This window comes from Talpa europaea (genome assembly GCF_964194135.1).
Source record: "Talpa europaea genome assembly, chromosome: 11".
Taxonomy (NCBI): Eukaryota; Metazoa; Chordata; class Mammalia; order Eulipotyphla; family Talpidae; genus Talpa; species Talpa europaea.
This window is the reverse complement of record NC_140078.1, coordinates 34,021,328-34,045,917: the sequence shown is the minus strand read 5'-3', so window position 1 is coordinate 34,045,917 and position 24,590 is coordinate 34,021,328. Positions and strand designations below refer to the sequence as shown.

The following is a 24,590-nucleotide window of genomic DNA, read 5'->3' as shown; positions in this document are numbered from 1 at the left end:
GACCCGTACTTTCGTGGGTCCCGCGCTTTGGTCTTGAGTTAGACCCCGCCCCAGGCAAGCAATCCCAGCATGCCCTGCAGGGCTCTGGCACCGCCCCTAGCCTGTGGTTCACCCCGCTGACACGCAATCAGTAGAATTCTTTCCCTCAGGCGGAAGCCCCGCTCCCTGGAATGCCCCCTTTTGCTCTCACGATATCTTGCTTACGTCACCCATCTCCGCCATCTTGGACTCGGGCTGAATAATAAATCCCCCCGCACGAGCCCGCGCTCTTTCTTGAGACGCGCTGCGCTGGGAGGGTGTCTGTTAGTGCTCTCAGCGTCGCGGTCCTGCGGTCGGCGTTTCCCGCGTGGCGCCGAGCAAGGGTAGGCCCCGCGTAGCTTCTTTGCCCGGCTCCAACATGGACGGCAGCGGGGACGGGGGAGGCCACTCTAGGGGAGCACGTGGCGCGCCGCTCGCCTTTCCCGGGGCTGCTGGGATGGTGGCGGAGTCCCGCGGCCTCCTGCCGCCATCGGGCAGGGAGGCCACTGGAGGCGGGGCCGCGGCCGCCCCTAAGAGGCGCCCCGACGGCGGCGGCCCAGCCTCTTCTTTCCTCGCACAGCCAGGCAGCCCCAGCTCGAGGCCCGCGTCGCCATGGCCGCGGTTCCCGAGTTGCTGCAGCAGCAGCAGGAGGAGGACCGCAGCAAGGTGAGGCCCTTCCCTCCCTCAGGCTCCGGACTGGAGGCCCCGCCGATGTCCCGGACCCGCACATGCCTTCCCGCGTTCTCTGGGGCGAGCACTGGTTTTTTCCCGGTGAAGCTCCCGCCAAACGCCGTCCACACCCCGTGCGCCCTCTGTACCGTGTCCCTGGGGCGCTCCCTGCGTTCCCGCGGCCGCGAGCGAGAGGAGCCAGATCAGCTCCCTGTCGCGCGCGGAGTCGGGCTCGTCTCTGCGCCCGAGGGTGTGCGCATTACCTGAAAACTCCTGAGGACCAGCCTTCACCTAGTGACCCCTGGGCAGTAGCAGTGAACGAGAGAGCTACTTGGGACGTAACGAACGGTTAGGTTTGTCCCTTCCACCCTCCCTCGGGGAAGCCTTTTTGGTCCAAATTCTGGGGCGTTACATCAAGTAAAATTTGAAGCGTGTTCTTTACAACTATAAATTCTAGGAGGCTGCAAGAGTTCTTTTAACTTTTAGTTGGTGCTCAAATACTCGAATTTGGTGTTTGCTCTTAAATATTGGCGTGATTTTGTAAATTAACTCGATGCCTCGAGTTAATTGAGGTCGGAAAGGCTTAATGCAGTCAATTCCGATTGCCGTAGCCCGTTAAAGATTTCGAAAACTGCCATTGCTTCTGCTCTCGACTGGCCTGTTTAAACAGTTGTGGTCTGAACCACAACGTTCTGTGCAGAATCTTCAACAGGAAAGTTTGACCGAAAATGAAAGGGCGCACTTAAATTTGAGAAACCTAGAAGGCATCTTAAAATTGTACCTAGTAAATTTCTATTTAGGAATCGACACCTTTGGTTGAGTTGGACTGAATGGTTTCAACAAGGTTACTGCTCTATTGAAATATAACTTTGTAAATGTAGGGTCGGATTTAACTGTTTCAGTTGATCTACAATTTATTGTGACTGTTTTTTTAAAATAAATTACTCGCCACTGATACTCCAGCAAAACAGAATTTATGAAAGCTTGGAACAAGTGTGGAATAACAGGAGACCAGATCTTGGGCGTGCTCTCACGTTTGTTAGTCAAATGAAATACTTTACATTTTTACCCAAAATGTTTCAAATTTAGACATTTGTGTTATTTGCTTTGGCATTTCCACAAGGACAGGGATTCCCGGGTTTGCACATGAGTGTAGACACTAATAAAAATGGAGCACATAATTGATTATTTAGAACTTCTAATGTTCATACGGTACTCTTTATTGCCAGTGCAGCAAAGCTGGATGGAGTCTGTATTTAATAATCTGACTTTCATTTAGTCACATTCTTTAGTGTAAAAGTGTTGGCTTTGCTTACTTTACCGAAAAGCAGTGTAGGGGAACAGTTGCTTAATTTAACCACTCCTCTACCAATGGGAAAGATTGTATCGGCACCCCATTTATGTAAACTAGGAGTGTTGTGCCCCCCCATCCTGACTGGATGAAAGTTCTCAGTTGTCCGGAACTATAGTATGAGGAAATAATGGAGATTATGGAGAACCTTGTTCTCAGAATTAAGTCACTCTGGCCTCCAGTCATTTTGCATCTTTTAAGGTTTTCTGGTCTGCCATTTGCCAGAAGGTCATTTAAGTGGCTGGGCATCATGTTTAGATCCCCACTCACAAATTTCAGTGTGTGTTTCTTTGAGTTTCCCTTCCCATTAGATTAGTCATATTTGCTAGAGGCTAGTTGCCTCTAGGACATATTTTTTTGGGGGGGATTCTTAAATTGCTATGGAGTGTAGTTGAATTAAGTGTAACACTTCTTAACCTAATGGTACTGCAACTTGGATTTAACTTTTCATTACTTGGTTACATGGGCTTTGGGGGAGTATGCCTGGTGTTTAGATGCAGTCAGATAATTTTTTGAGTTGTCTGTAGGGACACTTGTACTCTCACCCAATTGGGAGGACTGTCATGCAATTTGAATTAGTACAGGAACAGTCGTAAACTTTGCCATTACTGAAGTAAGTCCAAAGTAATTTCTGTGGGTTGAAGTTTTCCGTTTTACCTAATGGCTTGATTTCATGTAAAGATTTTATTTATGGCACACAAGACCAGGGTGTAGACCAGAGGTGCTGGGGGTGAAAGGATTCACCAGAGACAGCGTGGGGAGCAGAACAGGTAGATCTACTGAAATAAATTGCTGAGGGGGGCAGCCAGAGAGATAGAGATCTGCTGCACCATATGGGTTGCTCCCTGGCTGGGGATGGAACTGATGCTGGGAATAGCTAGATAGCGTTGAGACTTTAACCCCAGCACCTCCAGGGATGCCGGATTTCATTTTCTTTTTTTGAAGCTGCCCAAGATTTAGTTCTGCATCAGTAGTCTGCACACAGTGTCTTAAGATCCCCATTTGTGAATATTAATTCAGTAGGATTGCTCCATGTTTTTCACTGTGGGAAGATACAGTTATGGGAGGCTATTAAAGAATTTTTTAGATCTTGAACTCAATTAGGTGTGAGTCCTAGTAAGTGACTAAAGACTAATGTAGAATTTTAGTTTTAACCAGTTTCTCAACCTGAGCACTATTGACATTTTGGCTTGGTAATTTTTTATGGAGGTTTTTGTTCTGGAGGGTTGTCCTGTGTATTTTAGGATGTTTTGGCAGTATTCCTGACCTCTGCTGTGTGACAGTTTCCTCCCCAGTGATAACAGTGTCCAGTGTCCTTTGGTTGAGAATCACTGGTTAAAACTTTCTAAAATGGTGTGATATTGTTGGTGTCAAGTTTGTTGCAGAGAGTAATCTTTAGTGTGCTAGTTTCAAGTCTGTAGATTTACAATTGATAAATTCTAAGGAAATTATACACTATATAAAGCATAAGTTGACTTAGCTTCTTTCCAACATTGAGGGATCCTAACGAAAGATGGTAGAAGTAATTTTCTTCAGGTTTTGGGCAGCTGTGGTCAGGTGTTTTCTCATGTTAAAGTCAGTGCCCACGTTGGACAGTGGAAACCTGACGCTAAGAAACTGCTGCAGGGTGAAGCTTGGTTTAAAATTGCTTTTAACGCATTTTGCTTTCTTTGTTAGGTCCTTGTTTGAGGGGAAAAGAATACTTTAAGTCTTTTAATGCCTGTCTGACTGCTTCAAATAGCCACTGGTGACAGGGTGTATGTAAAGAAGTTAGGTAGTATTAGATAGGGAAATAACCTAATTAGCTCTATTTTGAGGAAAGTATTTTAGAACTTTTTAAGTGTTCTGCTTTTTCTTTTTAAAACACGGAAGGAAGGAAGGTGGATGCAGGACATTTTGTTTCACAAGCATAAATTGAGAAGTTTCTCTGCATGACCTAACTTTCCAAAAAACTACTTCATGTCTAACACCTATTTATTTTCTGACTGGTCATTGACTGACTTTGAAGAGATATCCCTCCTAAAAGGAATATGGAATTTGTTGATTGTTTCATACTCTAAATCACACAAGAGTAAGTTGCAGTTTGAGAGTACAGAGGAAGGACTCAACTTCCAGCAGTTTAGAAATTGGGTCCTGGGCCTCCCCTGGTGGCACATCGGTTGAGTGCAGTGCGGGTCCCCGGCTACCGGCAAGGGTCCCCACATGGTGCGTGGACCTCTCCTGCGGTGCCCACAGCTCCCCTCAGCAGTGTATTTCGTCAGTCTGCCTGTTCTGTTCCCACCTCTGGCTCTGGAGAATTCTCTTACCCTCCCGCGCTTCTCTGTATCCAGTGCTTCTATAAATAAATAAATCTTTAGAAAAAAAAAAAAAAAGAAAGAAAGAAATTGGGTCCTTACCCTAACACATACCGCAATTATAAATTGTGTGACTTTTTCAGGCACAGTATGGTCTAGAAAGAAAAATGTAATAGTCTCAAAATATCTTTTTTATACTAACATGTATGACTTTTCTGCCTGAAGAGTTTATAGTTGTTTTTGACACAGACCCTTAAAACTCAATTTTGTTCAGGATTTTCTGGGGGGTGTTTCTTGGAATGATCTGGGGACACTAAAATATTTTTCCACATAAATAGCAATTGCTTGTTCGATTTGCACCATTTTGGCTTAGGAATGGTTTTATAAGAACTTGAGATAGTGGGGAAAACTTTCCCAAGGTCCCACAAAGAATAACATGAGATGTCAATATAATCTCTGTTCAAAGGATCAAAGAGTTACCTACTTCAAAATTAAACTGGACAGCTATTCCAGTTTTAACTCTATAAAGAGGGTAACAAAATATTCTTCAGCATGAACTGCCCTATGCTGTACTTACAGGACTCAAACCAAGAATTTAATCTCAATAGAATTTTTAAGTTCCTCAATTGGAATGGGTTTGGGAATTCAGCCCTAATCCCTATAAACTACCCCTCCCAAAGTAATATTCCTACAGACCCCTTCAACACTCACAGCCTTTTACCAATTGCTGGCTGTTTTACTCCTTTTGGCCTTGTACTGTTATAAAATTTTTCAGTCATTCTTTTAGTGGGTGGGGGGGGGGTGAACACTGAGTCCCTATTAACCCTATTTAAGATGGGTACGGGGGTAGGGGTACGGGTACAGCTGGGCTTCTAACCACAAAGCAGGCAGTTAGTTTCCTTTCCATGCTGCTATTTAATTGACACAAGTTAGACGACACAGGCTTAAGTCCACACAGCTCTTTACATTTTGCTGAATCATGTTTGGTGGTGGTAAAGGTAAGTTTTTAAGTTTTCAAACCTTTTTGTGTTTCATCTTGGGTGTATAATAAAGTAAACCAGAAAGGTCAGGCAGTGAATGTTATTAAACATGTTTGTCACCGTGAGTAATGTGTAACAGGACATACTTGTAGCAGGTGGCTGTGGACTTGATATACCAGGGAATATATTTTTTTAGGGAGGGAGCTTTGTTGGGATCAGGTAGTAGGCTATAACTTTGAATGGAAGAAATTAATTAGTTTTACATTTGTTGAGTTGTTTTCTCTGTAGCAGTAATGTGTTGATTCCTAATAGAATTTATGTGCTAGGATGTTTTTACGGGTCTCATTGTTAAACCCTTTCATTTGACAATACAGGTATCTAGTAATTATATGGGTTGTTTGAAATGAATATGAAGTCATTAATTCAACTTAGTGTCTCATTCTATGGGGCTTGTTTGCAGCTTTGTGAAATGATGATTTAGTTTATCCATTCGCTGAGTGTGCAGCGCTGGCCTTCTTCCAAGCCTTGGTTCCTGTTCTAGGAACTTGGGGCTTCGTAGCCTCCAATGCCCTGCAGTCTGCGGTGTTCTACCACAGACAGCTTGTGTGTTGGTGGACTGCTGGTAAGAATGGTTGGTGGCAGCAGGATGGGACCCTCTGGGTCCTGTCTAACCAAGATGAGTGGTGGAAATCTGATCACTTGCTGCAGCCCTTTAGTTCATGTTTGATTAACTTCCTTGACCATTTATATTAGACAAAGATATCCTAGAAGTCTTTGGTTCTGTTATCTTTGAGAGGAGGACCAAGATGTGATATTGGCAGGCCTGAATAAATAGAAGGGGGAAAATGAATTGGGGTGGGGAGGCAGGAGATGGAAATAAATAACTGTTTAAGTAAGTCCATTTAGTTTTCACATATCAGTGACACAATGGAAAGAAAGCTTGGATAGAATGCAGATAAATGAGTTTTAGGGTTTTAGTTACCTTCTGAAAGAAAATAGTAACAAATAGTTTTAGCAGTAATACTTGAACTTGCATAAAGAAGAGGGGGTTGGAGAAGAATATACTATTAGAATTTCTTAAGCACTCTTTTTTCCTGTGAGTTAAAACAGAAAAGTAATATATGTTCTTTATAAGTAGTAATTCCTGTGAGTCTAATTTTCAGAAATGAGTGCATATCTAGAGTGTATCTGCAGCAGAACATTTTTGTATTATTTAATGATAAAAATAAAAATCTGATTCAGGAGGCATTTCTATTTCTCTTCCCTGTTTTCACTCCATCCAGCTAACAAGCCATTCATGGGTGACTTGTCATATTGGCCCCCTCCTTGGTAGGGGGGTTTGTTTCTTAAGCATGGGGTGAAGGATAGCAAAGCGAAAATATCTAGGTGAGAGACAAAAGAAGACATGTATATGCTAATTTAAGTATATTCTTTTGCTTTGGGAGTAGACACTAAGCTATTTAAATATATCCAAATAGTCTCTTTTCCTTTGTGTATGTTAGTTTCCTTGTAACATGCAAATTAAGATGGGAATGACATTTTACTTCTAACATTGTGTGTAAAACTGGTAAGATTTGAATGGCATTCAGCTAAATCCCATTCTAGAAGTCACCGTACATGATACCTTCGCTTAATATGTTGTCATTTTGGTTGTATGGCATTAATAGAAACTGGAATCTGAAGCAGGCATAACAATTATATTATACCTTCTCTCTGTTTTCGGTGTTTCCCCTGTACATTCTGACTTTCAGAATCCTGCCTTCTGTGTTGTCCAGTCACGCATGTGCCTTTTTAAGTATGTGATACAGTGGTTTCTGTAGAAATCTAACAGTTTCGTTTTAAACATGAATTAACATGCCTAATTAATTAATTTTGGTTCTGAACCCTGCCTTAAACAGGCATTTTGGCATCTGTGACCCATTTCAGAGACTTAGTGTTGACTAGCAGGACTAAGCTGTACTGAACACTTTTTAAGTGTAGGGCATTTAGGTGGGTGGCAGATGGGTGGGAGTGGAAGAGTTCTTATACCCTCCAGCCTAGTGGTTTTCGTATTTACCAAGTTCTGTGGGGTGTGGCTGTGGGGCCTTGGTTTTGTTGAGTAAGCAGAAGGACTGCTGAGCTTTTAATCACATTCCAGAATATACTTCTGGAGCTGAGGGTACAGTGCTGACTTACAAACTTGAAACATTTCACAACTTCCTGCTCCTTGCTGATTTATCTCTTTCATTATCTCTGGAGGTCTATGCCACAAAATAAGAAAGTTCATGTAACTTGTGAACAGCAAGTGTTGAGTTGCTGATGATGGCCTGGATGCTCAGAATTTTGCCAGTATTTTTAACTCTTAGGGACAGGCAAAAAGAATCACTACTGGGAAAGCAAGGATATGCTTGATATCCTGCTATGGTTCACAGGCTTTCAAAACCTTTAGCACTTTTTGTTATCCCTTATTCTTTCTGTATTCTTGACCAAGAAGAAATATTTCTGAGCTGAAAACAAAGGAAGCTATTAATATAGTAGTAGTCCTTGAGTATTACTTCTATAAAGCTGTGAGTAAGGAAGAAGAGGGGAGACCAATGGAATGAAAAAGGAACTGGTCGGGTTCATTGTAGCTTTGATTGTAGACTTAAATGAGCCCCATTCACTGTATTAAATTCTCTCCCCACCCCTGAAATCGAAGATAGTCCATGTGAATTTACTTGACTTGTAAAGTGAGCTAAAGTGGAATTGTCGGTATATTTAGAGATCAAGAGATGGCCAGGATTTTGGCTTCTTTAGGAAATTGAGTTTCAGAAAGAAGACAGTTGTTGCTGAGCTCTGAGAAATGCACCTTAGGTCTGTCCTGTAGGCTATCCCATCTTTTTTACCAGTGACTTGCCCTTCTTATACCTGACCCACTTTATACTTGGACCTGTCAAAAGTAACCATTACAAACAAGATAGGTAGGGTGGCCAATCAGGATCCTCTGCAATAAAATTCTAGTGTATATTTTGAAATCTTGGATACTGTGTTTGCCCAGTGGAAAGTTATCAGAAGGAAGGAAGCTTTTATCAGAAATATGTCAGCTCTAGTCACAGTTGTTATAAAATGAAGTATCGCTGACCTTGAAGCTTTATCTTTGGTTGCAGAGATCTCATAAATAAATGGACATGTGAAAAATCAGAAATAAGCAACTATTTCATAGGGATCATCAATAATTCATTTGGGAGAAATACTTAGGTTGATGTTGGAAGCTATTAAGTTTATTGTGATCTTACTAATAGCTGGTGTTAAAATCAGGTTCTGGTAACAAAACCAACTTCTTAGAGGAAATCCATTGTCACAGAGCTAACTCTGGCTTTCACAGATTTTAGTCAATAGTCATGCTAAAGAAAAAATGGTATTTAATCTTTTCATACCCAATTCAACCAGTTTTTCTAGTTTTAGAAATTCAATGCGTCAGTCCTCGGTGCTGAACCTTTAGTTTTGAAAAGAATCTAGAGAGAAATTTAAAAGGAAATGCGTCAGTATTCCTATTTTCTCATCCTCTTAACTGCAGTCTTTACTTGGCATTCTCCCTTTGTTCAGTAATCTAGTGTTAACTGCATGCTTTGTGTCAGGCCTTTGAAATTGACCCTCAGCTTGTTTAAGAATTAGGGAGTTTGTCATTGTAAATTTGTAGGGAGACCATTCTAGTAGCTCTTAATAACTCAATTCTTCCAAAAAGATCTTTTTAAACAGGCAAAAGTGGAGTTGGGCATGTTTTCCTCTGAATTTCTAACTTACAAACTCGGTTCATTACTTTCATTTTTAGGTCATTGCTCGTGTTTTTAGGTCATTTCTCACACTTTTGTTTTTTAAGATTTATTTATGCATACAAGAACTGGGGTACAGGCCAGAGGTGTCGGGATGAGAGGATTCACCAGAGACAGAGTAGGGAACAGAACAGGCAGACTGACTGAAATACACTGCTGAGGGGAGCAGTGGGTGAGTCAGAAGGGGTCTGCTGAACTTTGTGGGTAGCTCCTTGGCCGGGGATTGAACTCGTGCTGCAGAGGCTGCGGGTAGCTTCATAGGTTGCATCTTAACCCCTTGTGCCACCAGGGAGGCCCCATTACTCACATTACAGCCACACTGGTGTTCTGCTAAACAAGACTTGGGTTGTTAGTTTTTACAGTTCACCTGATCTAGTTTCCTTATCTCTTTGGTAACAGTCCCTGAATATAAACAGGTTCACTCCTGAGGTTATCTTTTTTATCTTATCCCATACCACATGACTGTTTTCTGTGCCTTCTCTGTAAATTTTTGTAGTCTCTAACTTCTTTGATTGCCTTAGTAGAATTCTTCAGTATTTAATTAAATGTATTTTCATGTAGACACACAATGTGTAATGTATACGATATATAGTTTTATTTACAAGAAGACTTTGGAACCACATCCATTTAGGAAGTTTTCTCACAATTTCAAATACATATTTAAGGTATCGCAACTGACTTTGCTCTGAATGAACTTGTATAAACTGCTTTTTAATTACTAGTTCCCATTTTTATTTCAGCTGAGGTCTGTATCTGTGGACCTGAATGTTGATCCCTCACTTCAGATTGATATACCTGATGCACTCAGTGAGAGAGATAAGGTCAAATTTACAGTGCACACCAAGGTAAGTGAAAGAGAGACTTCAATAAAAACGCTAGGTTGCAGCCTTGTTCTTCATGGTGGGTGTGAGAAGAGACTTGCTATACTTAGAAGGATGCTGTTGATTTGTAGTGTAGCACTTACCATTAAGTGTGAACTTTTATCATCCCGAATATAGTAAGTATTAGATAGGAGCCCTAGCTCTAGCATTTTCCACTATGACTGGGCATTGCTGATAATTGTGGCTTATGCTCTATTATTCCATGAGGAAGCAAACCAGGTACCGTGATACAAGTGGGGTCACATAATAAAACAACTCAGATCTTCCACTCGTACAGTAGAGTTTTTAGCCTCTTTCTACTTAAGTACTATTTAAAAGGTATTGAATGCTTGTCTTCTGCCCTGTGGTAAAGGGAACTTCATATTGATTCAGTTTTGCCTTTATCAAAAGCTAATGGTGGTGCTTATGCTGATGAGGCAATAGATAGAAACTTTAAATAAATAACTGGGGTGTAGTTTGAATCAGGCAGTTGGATGATAGTTTGTTTCATGCTGTTTCCAGCTATCTATAAGGTTCTCTCCCCTGATTTTCTCTTAATACCTTGGTGACTTGATTTAGCATAACTCAGTTATTTAGGAAGCCATGTGAAAACAACTTAATTCAGCTGATCTGAAGGTTGTAGTTTTGTGAAAGTAATTCTTTAATGAACAAGTATTACATTAGTAGTGACTTTCATAGTGGTGGAGAGATGATGTGTTGCTTTTTGTTCTTTATTGGATTTCAATGTTGTGTTTTATTATGCAGAATTTTTCCACAGTACAGCCCAGGAAACCCAAACCTCTTTATCTAAAAGTGGTGGGGTTACCAGTTAATTTTTCATTCCTTTCTTTACAGACCACGCTGCCTACATTTCAAAGCCCGGAGTTTTCTGTTACAAGACAGCATGAGGACTTTGTGTGGCTACACGACACTCTTATTGAAACTACAGACTATGCTGGGCTTATTGTAAGTGCATATTGGAAAAATCAAGTGATTTACTGGAGTTGTTTTGTGTTTGTTTTTTGTTTTTTGGTTTTTTTTTTTTTGTTTTTTTTTACCTTGTTTATTTTTTTAAAGATTTATTTATCTATGCATAGAAGAACTGGGGTGTAGGCCAGAGATGTGGAGGGTGAGAGGGTTCACCAGAGATGGAGTGGGAGCAGAACAGGCGGATCTACTGAAATACACTGCTGAGGGGTGCAGCGGGCGAGACAGGAGAGGTCTGCTGCGCCATGTAGGTATCTCCCTGGCCAGGGATTGAACTCATGTCACAGTCACTGGCGATAGCCTGATAGCACTGAAACTTTAACCCCTGCACCACTAGAGAAGCCTGCTATTCATTTCATTTAAAGAGAACTTATAATGGATCATGAAATGGTCTGATGAATCTGCCTACTAGAGAATGTGCAATTTCTGGTAATAAACTGTGAACATGGTGTTACAGTTATGACATGAAGCACATATTGTACAGAATGTAAGAGTAAAATATAAATAGTTTAATGAATTAAACCTTATCTGCATCGAATTTGGCATTTCTCTAACATTTTCTTTCAGGTGTTAAGTAGAATTGATTTGTAGGAAAATCTCAGCATTGGTGATGGTATGCAGTAGGTTTCTCAAAAGTTCTACAGTCTGTTCAAGTTAAGGCGGAGACTTAACTGATTTTTTTTTTTTTAATAGAGGCATGTTTTTATTTATTTGTTTGTTTGTTTGTTCGTTCGTTTTGTTTATGCATGCACTGGGTACAGTCAGAAGCGCGGGAGGGTGAGAGAATTCACCAGAGCCAGAGCGGGGAGCAGAGCAGGCAGAAGGACCGAAGTACACTGCTGAGGGGAGCAGCGGGCGGCAGGAGAGGTCTGCGCGCCATGTGGGACCCTCCTCTGGTGGCCGGGGAGCAGCCGGGGATCGAACCGGCGCCGCAGAGGTCGCCGGCAGCTTTGCAACCCAGCGCTCAACCGCTGCGCCACCGGGGAGGCCCGACTTAACTGATTTTAAAGGAGAATTAAGTGTGGCTTGGTCTTCAAGGCTGACTGAAGAACTGGCAAAATAGAATTAGTACTGAAGTTTATGTTTGGTATGTCTGTTCACTCAATAATTAAAACCTTTATTATCCCCTGAAATGAAAAATTCAAAAATCTTTTTTTTTGAAGTCTAGAGGCTATAACCTTGATACTTCATTGACTTCGTTTTATTTTTTTTTCTTCAAGATTTATTTTAATTATTTATGCATACAAGAACTGGGGTATAGGCCAGAGGTGAGGGAGTGAGTGGATTCACCAGAGAAAGAGTGGGGAGCAGAACAGGCAGGTCCACTGAAAAAGTACACGGCTGAGGGGAGTAGCAGGCGAGACAGGAGAGGTCTGTGTGTTAGCTCCCTGGCCGGGTGTCGAACTCATGCCACAGTGGCTGGTGATAGTGTCATAGCTTGATAGCGCTGGTACTTTAACCTTTGGTGCCACCAGGAAGGCCCCATTGACTTCATTTTAGCATTGATTATAATAAATTTTAAACCAACAGCAAAGCAGGTTAAATTTCCTTGTGTCCTGCCAATTGTTAGTAGTAAGTAAACTGAACATGATCATAAGGTATCATAAGTGCCTAATGTGGGGAGGATACTTGTTTCAGGTTGCCCAAAGGAATAGAGTTAAGAGTAAAAGTGACTTTTAAGATAGCCTCACTGGGCTGTCTCCTGTGCAGTCACTAATTAGAGTATCACTGCTAATACAAGAATGCTCACAAGTTACTTGTCTCTGCTGCAGATTCCCCCTGCTCCTACAAAGCCTGACTTTGATGGTCCTCGAGAGAAGATGCAGAAACTGGGAGAAGGTGAAGGGTCTATGACCAAAGAAGAATTTGCCAAGATGAAGCAAGAGCTAGAAGCGTAAGTGGATTTTTTTGATGTTGCTCTGTTGAGAAATAAGAAAGTGGTTGTGCATTTATAGAAATCAGTAGAGGAACCTGGCAGCTAATTTTTAAGTATAGTTATTTTGCAGAGTGTGGGGCATGGTCTCTGTATAATAATAGCCAGTGATTCCCTGGGGACCATTAACATGACAGACTGGTTTTCCTCTATGCATACCATACTTGTTAGTGGGATGCTGTTTGGGCAAAGCGAAGAAGCAAACCTTTGTGTTTTTTCCTGCTGCTGCTGATTATAAAGCTGCTTTTGTCTCTGAAGTTTGCTTGAAGTATAAGTTGAAAGTAAATTGCAGTGGTGAATGCTGTTACAAAGATGCCTTCTGAATAGTAACCACCCTTATGGTGTGAAAGTACTCCAGATTCATAGAAAGCTTGTTCTAATCTGGTGGTAATTTAATTATTTCAAACAAAATAATTTTTTGTAGTTGAGGTTTGCATTCAGGTTTCTTATGAAGCCCTTTTCCAGCATTAGCATATTAGAATTCAGGTGTCTATTTCAGGAATTCTCTTTGGTGTTCTCAAGCCCATATTGTCTAGGGCCAGTCTTGACTAGCCCTGAGCACCTGAATACAAATACAACAGACTTACGTCCCTACCGTGGGGAAATTTAAAGTGATCTGTAATATCTAGCTTGAAAGAAATTTTTTTATATTTTCTGATAGTTCCAAGGGTTTCATGGTTTTAAATCAGTGTTGCAGTAGGAACTTCAACGACATGCTCCATCAATTCCAACATCACTTTTCCCCGTTGTCACAGACTCCAAAATTGGCAATGGCCTTACTCTCTGATAGATAAAAAGTCATACAAAAATATTTTGGTCTATTTTGGGGTATTTTATTTAGTGGTATTAATAGAAAAGTGAGGTTAAACTGGGAACAGTATTGATCAGATAGTGAAATGATATCAATTGAATGCTATGTATGTGCTTCTCTTTCAGTGAATATCTTGCTGTCTTTAAGAAGACTGTATCCTCCCATGAAGTCTTTCTTCAGCGCCTGTCTTCTCACCCTGTTCTCAGTAAAGACCGCAACTTTCATGTTTTTCTGGAATATGATCAGGATGTAAGACCTTTTCATTTTCATGATCCAGTTAAAATATGCTTGATAGATTTTCTTAAAAAAATGGACATAAATTTCTGAATCTAACAATGGAAATATTAAGATGCCCCTTCTCCATAGATTTTTATAAAACTGCTTAAAGATTTTGACTTTTTCCCACTCTGAAGTTTTCGCCTACCATTAAGTTTGAAATTGTTAGAAGGAATTTAAATTGAGAATTGTGCATTTTTTTTAGCACACTTATTTTCTTATTGCTTATGTGTATGAGATAAGTCGTGGCTTAGATACTTTCTCATCTTCTAACCCATGAAGTTTAATAAGCAACATAGGAAAAAAGATAATTTTATAGGGATTTAAAAGCCACAACCATGTGGTGCATGACTGATCTTTAAAATACCTCTGAAGTAGTCATACTTTTAGAAAAATGAATTGTGTTTAGGTTTATCTCATTCATTAGGTGTTTTAGATCTGATGGTTAGGGTGGAATTCTTGGTATCTTATGTGTATGCTTAGAGTAAATAGTACTGGTTGCCTAGGAAAGTATATACTGTAAGCTCTTGTTTTGAATTCTCTTCCTTTAGCTAAGTGTTAGGCGGAAAAATACCAAAGAGGTGTTTGGTGGCTTTTTCAAAAGTGTGGTGAAAAGTGCTGATGAAGTCCTTTTTTCTGGAGTTAAGGTGAGTGGCTTTTAGCTGTTTTAGAAAATTTATGACTTCATGTGAATAGATGACCTTTTATTTCTTTGGAAGAGATACATGTGAAACATGGTGTTCAATTTCTCAGATTTTGGTCTTCAGATTTTTTTTTTTTGGTTTTCAGGTTTTGGTTATATTTAGCTACACATTGAATTTTTACTTGGCCATATTTAAGTCCTTATTTTTCTCTTGTCTGTAAAGGAAAGGGGTTATTTAATTTAAAAAAGAAAATAAGGGGCCTGCCCAGTGGCTCAGCAGTTGAGCGCTGGGCTGCAAAGCTGCCCGCAGCCTCTACAGTGCCAGTTTGATCCCTGGCCGCCGGTGAGGGTCCCACATGGTGCGCAGATCTCTCCTGCTGCACCCGCTGCTCCCCTCAGCAGTGTAGTTCATCAGTGTGCCTGTTCTGCTCCCTGCTCTGGCTCTGGTGAATTCTCTCACTCTCCTGCGCTTCTAACTATACCCAGTGCTTGCTTTATGTATGTATGTATGTATGCATGCATGCATGCATACATGCATAAATAAATAAATAGAAAAGAAAAGCTTAATTTAAGGAAAAGAAAATAAGCCACAAAAATGAGTGTTATGCTGTTCTCCACAATAACTGTCCTTTATATCTCCAGTCATATGTGGCATTTGAGCACTTGAAATAATTAGCTGGCACAATTAAGAGAAAAACCTTTTAATTTGTGTGCTAGATTTCATGGATTTTATGAAGAACTTGAGATGTCTTGTTCTCTTTTATGTGTTGCAATAATAAGGATATATATTAAGAGACAGTAATTTCACCTGTTTTTATAATGAGACCACTAGAAAATTTTTACATCACACATGCAGCTCACATATTTCTGCTGGATAGTGCTATTGTAGAAAATCAAATTAACACACGAGTCTCATTTCCTTGTAGGTATAATTTTTCTTTACCAATTTTTCTTTACTTTTACCCCTTTTTGAGTTACCTTAATAGTTCATCTGGTGTGTCTGACTTAGCCACTGAAGGCTTGAGTAAAGAGTCCGAAATTGAGTATGTGTCCGAAATTTAGAAACTGTCTCTGACTCACTTTTAAGGTGTGTGGGACTGTCCTGGATACATGCATTTTAGCATCCCTCACCAGTGCCTACCAAATGTCAGTATTGCTTCCTATTCTCAGCCAACCATCGCCATCCATGCCCAACACAGATTAAAGGGTATCCACAGTCAGGCAGCATCCTACTACACAATACCACTGCTCTATCAAGAGAGTTGCTGGATCTCAGAGGATAGCAGAGATTTGACATGTCCCACCATCACTTAATTTTGCTTATCTTGATTATGATATGGTATCTTGTCAATTTGCATTTCCCTGGTCTGTAGGGAGCTTCTGTCTTAATGTGTTTCTAATGAGCTTGTGTCTGTGTTCTAATGCAGAGCAGATAATTGTATTCTTAAAAGTTTTGCTGCTTCAACTTCCATTTTCCTCCCATTTAGGAGGTAGATGACTTCTTTGAGCAAGAGAAGAATTTTCTTATCAACTATTATAATCGGATCAAGGATTCTTGTGCAAAAGCTGACAAAATGACCAGATCTCATAAAAGTAAATACCATTCATTCATAGTCATTTTGCTTTGCTAATGGGCAACCCTTGTTCATATAAAAAAGGGCTGTTCTTATTTCTGCAGATGTTGCAGATGACTATATCCACACTGCAGCCTGCCTCCATAGCCTGGCTTTAGAAGAACCCACAGTCATCAAAAAGTAAGTTTTTCTGGACCTCCATGGTGGTGCAAGGGGTTAGGCATTGCACTATCAAGCGGTCCGCAGCCTCTGCAGCACAAGTTTGATCCCCAGGAGAAACCCAGAGGGAAAAACCCACATGGTGAGGCAGACCTCTCCTGTCTCACTCGCTGCTCCCCTCAGCAGTGTATTTCAGTCAGTCTGCCTGTTCTGTTCCCCACTCTGTCTCTGGTGGATCCTCTCGCCTCCTGCATCTCTGGCCTGTGCCCCAGCTCTTGTATGCATAAATGAATGAATCTTTAAAAAAATAAGTTTTTCTTTGAAAAGCATTCCCCCTAATTCCCTAATTGAAGAGTATTAGGTGATACATAGTGTCAGTTCTTTACTGCAATATAGGTTCATTTAAGGTAAGTAGTAGATTCCAGCAGCAAATCTTTAAAACACTGTACATATAAGTTCAAAGCGGACATAGAAGACACTTGTATACAAAGCATGGTAGCTGTTGTGTTTATTTATTTTTTTCCCCCAGTTTCTCTATCCTAGGCATTTCTGGTATGAGATAGCATTCCACTTAACCCCTAGGTTTGGTGTAATATCTAGGTGGTGGTATTTCTGATGTGAAAAGTTAGACCTGTGGCAGATTCATGTTGAAATAACGTATTAATGGCTTTGTGGGACCCGACTGTGGTTAATATTTATGACTTTGCCATTGGGTAAGGAACCGTATCACAGGTATTTGAAGGAGATCTGAGAAGGGATAATGTCCATGAGCATAGCACGCTATAAATTTTGTTGATTTCATGAACATCTATTGATGGGTTGATTATGATGAAAGCATTTACTTGAATAAGTTAAGTCTAAAACATGAAAGACTAGGACTTCTGAACTTACTCATTTATGTCTTAGAACAGTAAGATTGTATTTCATACATGACACAAGACCATAAATCAAATTGTGTGTATTTTTTTAGGTACCTGTTGAAGGTTGCTGAGCTATTTGAAAAACTTAGGGTAAGGATTTTTATGATTTTGATAGTGTATATTTTATAATGTGTCAATTTCTGCATAGATGGTGACCTTTACTTTTTTTAAATAGAAAGTAGAAAGCAGAGTGTCCTCAGATGAAGATTTAAAGCTGACAGAGCTTCTCCGATACTACATGCTCAACATAGAGGCTGCCAAGGTAAGACAGGTGTCCTCAACTACTCAGTAGTGCGAGACCACCTCGCTGTGACTTCGGAGTACCTCTCATGTTGGAGGTGTATTTTTGTTAAAAATGAACAAAAGAAATTTGGGATGCCTGTAAGTGAGAAGCTTAGGTGCACTAGGGATGGTGCTGAGTAAAACAATAGTATTGGGGATTGTAGATTATTGGGTGCATGATCTAACCAAAAACATGTCCAAAGGGCTGTTTCTGAGGCAGAAGAGGTTTTTTGGGGGTTCTGAGTTTTTATTTTAAATTGTACTTACTACTGTAGCCTACGTCAAACCATTGCTTGCCCAAAGCCAAATGGTAAAGGAAATAACCTGGGAATGAAGCATGCGTTTTTTTCCTACTATCTACACTGCTCCAACAAAAATATTTATTACTACTTTTATGTAAAATATATTACGTTACTTATTTTTGAGTATATATAAAATTGGGCATAATTGTATATTTTTGTTTCCTTAAGATTTATTTATGCATACAATAACTGGGGTGTAAGCCAGAGGTGGGGAGGAGGGGGAGGATTCACCAGAGACAGAATGGGGAGCAGAACAGGCAGATTGACTGAAATACACTGCTGAGGGGAGCAGGAGGTGAGACAGAAGAGGTCTGCTGTGCCATATATGCGTTAGCTCACTGGCCAGGGATCGAACTCAGGCCACAGTGGCTGCTGATAGCTTGATAGCACTAACCCCTGCACTACCAAGGAGGTCCCATAATTGTGTATTTGAACTTCATGTACGAATCTGTGATGCTTTTATCATAACTACTCATTTAGATGTGTGGTAACTTCTACTTTGCTATAAGATTGGAAGAATCTTCACATTAACCCAGGGTAGAGCTCTAGAAGTGGGATTTGCAGGATGGATGGTGGTGTAAGAATGTTTATTACCACCAGTTGACACACCTTGCAGTAACTGCACTTTTTTGTTCAATACATTGGTTCATTTTCTGAATTACTTTTCAATTACTGGATCAGAGAAGAAATCCTTTAATCCACCATTGCTTTTTTTTTTTTTCCCCTCTTTACAGGATTAAGAATTCTGAAGAAGGGCCTCCTTGGTGCCCTAGGGGTTAAGTCTCAGTGCTGTCACCACTGCAGACTGAGTTTGATCCCCAGCCAGATAGCTAACCCACATGGCAGCGCAGCAGACCTCTTCTGTCTCGCCCACTTGCTCCCCTTAGCAGTGTATTTCAGTGAATTCACTTGTTCTCCTCCCCACTCCATCTCTGGTGAATCCTCTCTCCCTCCCTCTCCCCCGACCCCCAACATCTGGCCTACACCCCAGTTCTTATATGCATAAATAAATAAATATTTTTAAAAAAATTCTGAAGAAACTCAACAATGCTTGGTGCCAGACAAATCTTGAGACTTGTGGGAGCAAAGGTAGAAATGGATTCTTGCTGTTTAACATTTCGGACAGTGTGTTGGCACTGTGGATTCTCCTGTGTTGCTCTTTAGTGAATTTCCAAGATAGGTCAACTACCATGTCATGTTTGTTAATTTTCTTTTCAGGATCTTTTATATCGGCGCACCAAAGCCCTCATTGACTATGAGAACTCAAATAAAGCACTGGATAAGGCCCGGTTGAAAAGCAAAGATGTCAAGTTGGCAGAAGCACACCAACAGGAATGTTGCCAGAAATTTGAACAACTTTCTGAATCTGCAAAAGAAGGTTGAGTGGCCATTCTTCTTTCGTCTATGCTTTTTATTTTGACGTAGTTTCAATCTATAAAAGGAAAATTTGCTAAATAGTGCACCGTGGGCCTTCCTGGTAGCGCAAGGGGTTAAGTACCACACTATGAGGCAGTCCGTAGCCTCTGCAGCAAGAGTTTGATCCCTGGCTGGCCTTCGCCCACATGGCGAAGCAGACCTCTCCTGACTCGTGCACTGCTCTTCTTAGCAATGTATTTCAGTCAGTCTGCCTGTTCTGTTCCCTGCTCTGTCTTTGGTGAATCCTCTCACCCTCCTGCCTCTCTGGCCTTTACCCAGCTCTTGTATGCATAAATAAATAAAAATTAAAAAAAAAAATAGTGCACCCTTACTTAACTCAGTCACCTAGCATAATGTAGTTTACCCTTTCTGCTTTGTCACATATATGTGCTCCCACGTGTTTTTGGGCACACGCCTTTTGTATTTTTTTAATTACTTGAAACTTGTATATATACTCTTTTCCTTTTATCCCTAAAAGCTTTGTTGTGTATTAGTAAGAAAGACTAAGGTCCTTCTCGTTCATCCCTATAGTATAATTACTGACTTAGGTAAGCTTGCAGAGAACATAGAGTACAATCTGTGTTCTCATTTTGTTTGTCCCGAGAACATTCTCTACTAAAAGATCCAACCTGATACTGTATTTGGCTTTCATAGCTCTGAGGTCTACTTCAACTTGCACTCATCTCAACTTTTGGGGGAAAAAATTAGCTGTCACATCTGCAGGCATGTTGTCGTCCATGTTTTCCCTCAGTCACTGATTAGCAGTTGGTGGTGAGAAAATTTGACACCTTTCATATATCTTACCCATCATACTTTTTAGCCTGTGTCAGTGTTCTTTATTCCAGTGGTTGCATTACAGAAAGGCAAATTTCCCCCCTTCCCTTGCTCTAGTATTCCCTCTCTGAGTCAGCACATGGCATCATCCTGTGTATGCACAAGCCTTCCCTTTATAATCATTATTTGTCATGGGTTCCCGTTTTTGAAAGGCTTCTAAGATTTATTGCTATGCTATTTTGGTGCTCAAATTGTCCAGACTTTGCCAGTGGGAGCTAGTAGTTCATTGTCACACACCACATTTTTTTCAGTAGTTAGCTATTCTATGTCTAACGCTGGAAATTGCTATTTCTTCTAGGATTCCAGCTTTTTTTTTTCCCTTAGGGAATGGGAACCAAGATTTTTGAGTGCTGAGTGTACTCATCACTCCTGGGTTGTGCCTACTTCTTGGTCCTTCAGCTGACAGCCAAGAAAGGTTGTGTTTAGATGCAATTTAGACACAAAGGTTTAGACACAATTCGGTATATAGTCTAAGCTCACTGCCCTGTAGTTCTCAGGGGTCATGGACCATGCCTCAGCCAAAAGTATAGGAATGTGTCTTCCAGAATGTGAATATAGTTAGAGTGGTACTGTACTGATTTTGCCTCAGATCATTTGAATTCTTCCACTTTCTCAAAATTCAGTTTTGTTTTTGTGAAGAATCTTACTTTCACTTTAAAATTTCTTTCCTCAGTGGTTAGGCATGCTGGAAATGTCCTGATAATAGCAATGACCAACAGAGTTCTGATCCTTTGTTGTGCTTCAAATCCATTTAAGATTGTAATGTCCTATCTGCAAAACACAAAGCTTTTGTTTGGAAGAGTTTTGTGATGTCATGTGATACACATGTGCCTATCTTTTGTATTCCTTCAAAGAAGGAATACTCTATTAAAATAAACGCATGACCTGTTTTGAAAGCTAATTTCACTTTATAAGGACAAGAACCAACTTCAGAACTGAGTTGGAAGTCTTAGGTTATTTATGTAGACCAGTGACTGACATTTTTACAGGGAATTAGTGGGGGAAAAAATTGTTAAGCTTTTTAACAGTGCCAATTTAGTCCTGTCTTGTTGCCTAAGGTTTGTTTTGCTTTATCCTCTTTTCAAAATATAAGCCTGGGTATACTACATTTGAAATTACAGTATTCTGTAGAAACTGACATTAATGGGTCTTAACTGTTTTCCTTAGTTAAAGTTCTTGATAGCTTTGTTACTGATTTGATTAATCAGGACAACTTGACAAAATAAAATGGGCATAGTACAGATGATGATGTGAGTAGTCATTGAAGAAGACACATTAGTATTGAGTGCTGGTCTTGTGTGCAGGCCTAGAAGGGGGAGAGCCTCACATCTTGGAATAGCTATTTAGCCTAATATATCAAGGTATTAACACATCAGTGTAAGAATGTGGATGTTTGCCCTTTTTTTTTTTTTTTTTTTGAGTGTTTACTTTTTAACATGACTACTTGTGTTGTATTTCTGTATAGCTGTTATATAAGAGGTTAAGTTTGCTCCAGAGTATACCAAGTAACATCAGCTTGATCCTAGGGAATGTTTTGACCAAAGGGCAGGGAGTTTAAGTTCTAAAGTTTTATAAAAGTAATCAGAGGAGGGCCTCCCCTGGAGGCGCAGTGATTGAGCGCTGCGCTGCAAAGCTGCCCGCAGCCTCTGCAGCACCGGTTCCATCCCCAACCGCCGGCGAGGGTCCCACATGGCACGCGGACCTCTCCTGCCATGCCTGCTGGTCCCCTCAGCAGTGTATTTCTTCGTCAGTCTGCCTGTTCTGTTCCCTGCTCTGGCTCTGGTGAATTCACTCCATCCTCCCGCGCTTCTGACTGTACCCAGTGCTTGTATAAATAAATAAATAAATCTTTAAAAAAAAAAAAGTAATCAGAGGAAATAGTTTTTTGGTTTACCCTAATTTCTAATAAGACATCAATCCTTAATTTTATGGCAGAAATAGGAGAAGGCCAGGGGTTAATGGTACAACGTTTCCTACACATATCCATATAAAAGTTGTATGAACATGAGAGTAGCAGTTTTCATAGTTAAAAAAATAATCCTTGGGCCTCCCTGGTGGCTCAGGGGGTTAAGCATCGCACTATGAAGCAATCTGCAGCCTCTGCAACACTAGTTTGATCCCCGGCCAGCCAGGGAGCAACCCATATGGCAAAGCAGAACTTTCCTGTCTTGCCCACTGCTCCCCTCAACAGTGTATTTCAGTCTGCCTGTTCTATTCCCCACTCTGTCTCGGTGAATCCTCTCACCCCCTGCACCTCTGGCCTGTACCCCAGTTCTTGTATGCATATTAAATAAATCTTTAAAAAAAAAAATAAGAAAAGAAAAGTCACTGGGCCTCCCTGGTGGTACAGGAGTTAAAGTCTCAGCACTGTCAAGCTAATAGCAGCCAGTGCAGCACAAGTTACATCCCCAGCCAGGGAGTTAACCCACATGGTACAGCAGACCTCTCCTGTCTCACCTGCTGCTCCCCTCAGCAGTGTATTTCACCTGTTCTGCTCCCCACTCTGTCCCTGGTAAATCCTCTCACCCCCCACACATCTGACCTACACCCCAGCTCTTACATGCATAAATAAATAAAAGTAAATCTTTTAAAAGAAAACAAAATGCCATTAGTGCAAGTATGTGACTTACCACCCCAGATGCTTTGGTACCTAGAGGTTAAGGGAAAAGCTGCTCATCTTGATCTCTAAGTGGTTAGTGGCCATTCTTCAGTTTTTGATGCTTGGTTAATGCTTGTTGCTGCTCACTTTTACCCGCAATGGTAAGAATATGAATATCATATACTACAGTTTTAAACTGTCCAAACCATGCCTCAATTGCCAGAGATGATAAAAATAGAGAAAAGATGATGGTGCAGCAAAGTTTCAGAGATTTTTTTTTTTTAAAGATTTATTTATTCATTTATACAAGCACTGGGTACAGTCAGAAGCGCGGGAGGGTGAGAGAATTCGCCAGAGCCAGAGTGGGGAGCAGAACAGGCAGACTGACGAAGAAATACACTGCTGAGGGGAGCAGCGGGCACGGCGGGAGAGGTCTGTTGTGCCATGTGGGACCCTCGCCAGTGGCCGGGGATGGAACCTGCTCTGCAGAGCCTGCGGGCAGCTTTGCAGCCCAGCGCTCAGCCACTATGCCACCAGGGGGAGGCCTCAGAGATTTTATTTTGTTGTTGAAATATTTGGAAGTTAATGAAAATTATTACGCTTTCTTGGTAAACTTCTCTCCTACAGAACTGATGAACTTCAAGCGAAAAAGAGTGGCAGCATTTAGAAAGAATCTAATTGAAATGTCTGAACTGGAAATAAAGCATGCCAAGGTAAGTGTTTTCTTCCAATTAGCCAAGAAAATATGGAGGAGAACATTCTTCATTTTTCAGGGTACATGTTGGTATCTACTGAAGAACTTTTAAGAATTTTTGGTATCTAAACCCATCATCCACTTAGAATTTCTGAGGATAGCTTGGAGTAATTCCTAGATAAAGCCAAATGGGAGGGAGCCCCAGAGTGCTGTCCCATTTGAGAAAGCTTTTTGGCTGCAGGGGCCACAGAAGGGGGAGAGTCATTGGAGAAGGAATTATCACTGACCTTCAGCATTAGTTCTAGCAAAAAGATTTTGAACAGTCATGTGTATTTGAATTCTTTTGACTCCACTGATAATTACTCACTTTAAATCAAAGTTCTTTGGTGTATGACCTTTTAAATTGGAGTTTTTAAGTATCATATAATCACACCCAAAATGTTATGGATATTACAAAGTTTTTAAATTTAAGGTGAGAACTTTATAAACCAAGTTGTGCAAAATGCTATAAATGTCTTTTTTTACTCATGATGACTTACCTAATTTTAGGAACTTTTTAATCCAGTCTTTTGAAGGCCTTCAGCTTCTCATTTATATAACCTTTAAATCACAGTAAGCAGAATTGGTACAGTTGGGTTGGAGGTGCTGGTGGGCTGGTGACTAGCTCTTCAGCTGTGGGCCCATCTCCCAGGCACTAGTGCCATACTTTCTGAGGGAGAGGACCTTGCCAAAAGGAAATTGGGATGAGAGGGCTTTACCTTGCAGTTAATTCTGCTTTAATGAAGAAAAGCATGGACCCAGTTTAACTGGCTACAGATCTTGAGTGAAAAGCTTAAGTTGATAGATTTGAGTTTAATTCTTAACTGTGTAGGAAGTTTTAGATTCTAGCAGTTCATTGGTGTGCTTTGATTTCTGTTTTCTAGAACAATGTCTCCCTCTTGCAAAGCTGCATTGACTTGTTCAAGAGCAACTGATCTGCCTTTTCTCTGAATGAAGGACACATGTGAAAGAAAACCAGCATTACTTGCACTTAAATCATTACCACAGATTTATTACTTTGACTTTGGTTTAAAATTATGTGAATAAATATTTTGATTTCTAAAAATCTTAACACTTAACCATGTTGGTTTAAAAATATTTCTATTGCATGTTATTTGGATATAACTAATCTTTCCCTTGTGCATTTAATACCTCGGA

General features: G+C 40.6%; 1 protein-coding gene across 2 annotated transcripts; it reads left to right on the top strand.

The window, feature by feature from the left end:
• Positions 1–630: 630 nt before the first annotated feature.
• SNX5 (sorting nexin 5) lies at positions 631–24,367 on the top strand (the record flags this gene model as incomplete). Of its 2 annotated transcripts, none has more annotated exons than XM_084246497.1 (13): positions 631–684; positions 9,844–9,948; positions 10,819–10,929; positions 12,723–12,844; positions 13,820–13,943; positions 14,522–14,617; positions 16,101–16,206; positions 16,292–16,367; positions 17,317–17,356; positions 17,442–17,528; positions 19,069–19,228; positions 23,327–23,412; positions 24,317–24,367. In XM_084246497.1, the coding sequence occupies 13 exons, from the start codon at positions 631–633 to the stop codon at positions 24,365–24,367; spliced, it is 1,218 nt and encodes a 405-aa protein (XP_084102623.1). The 2 variants fall into 2 exon arrangements, with proteins under 2 accessions (XP_084102623.1, XP_084102622.1); XM_084246496.1 differs by lacking the exon at positions 631–684 and adding an exon at positions 5,878–5,934.
• Between the last annotated feature and the right edge of the window lie 223 nt (positions 24,368–24,590).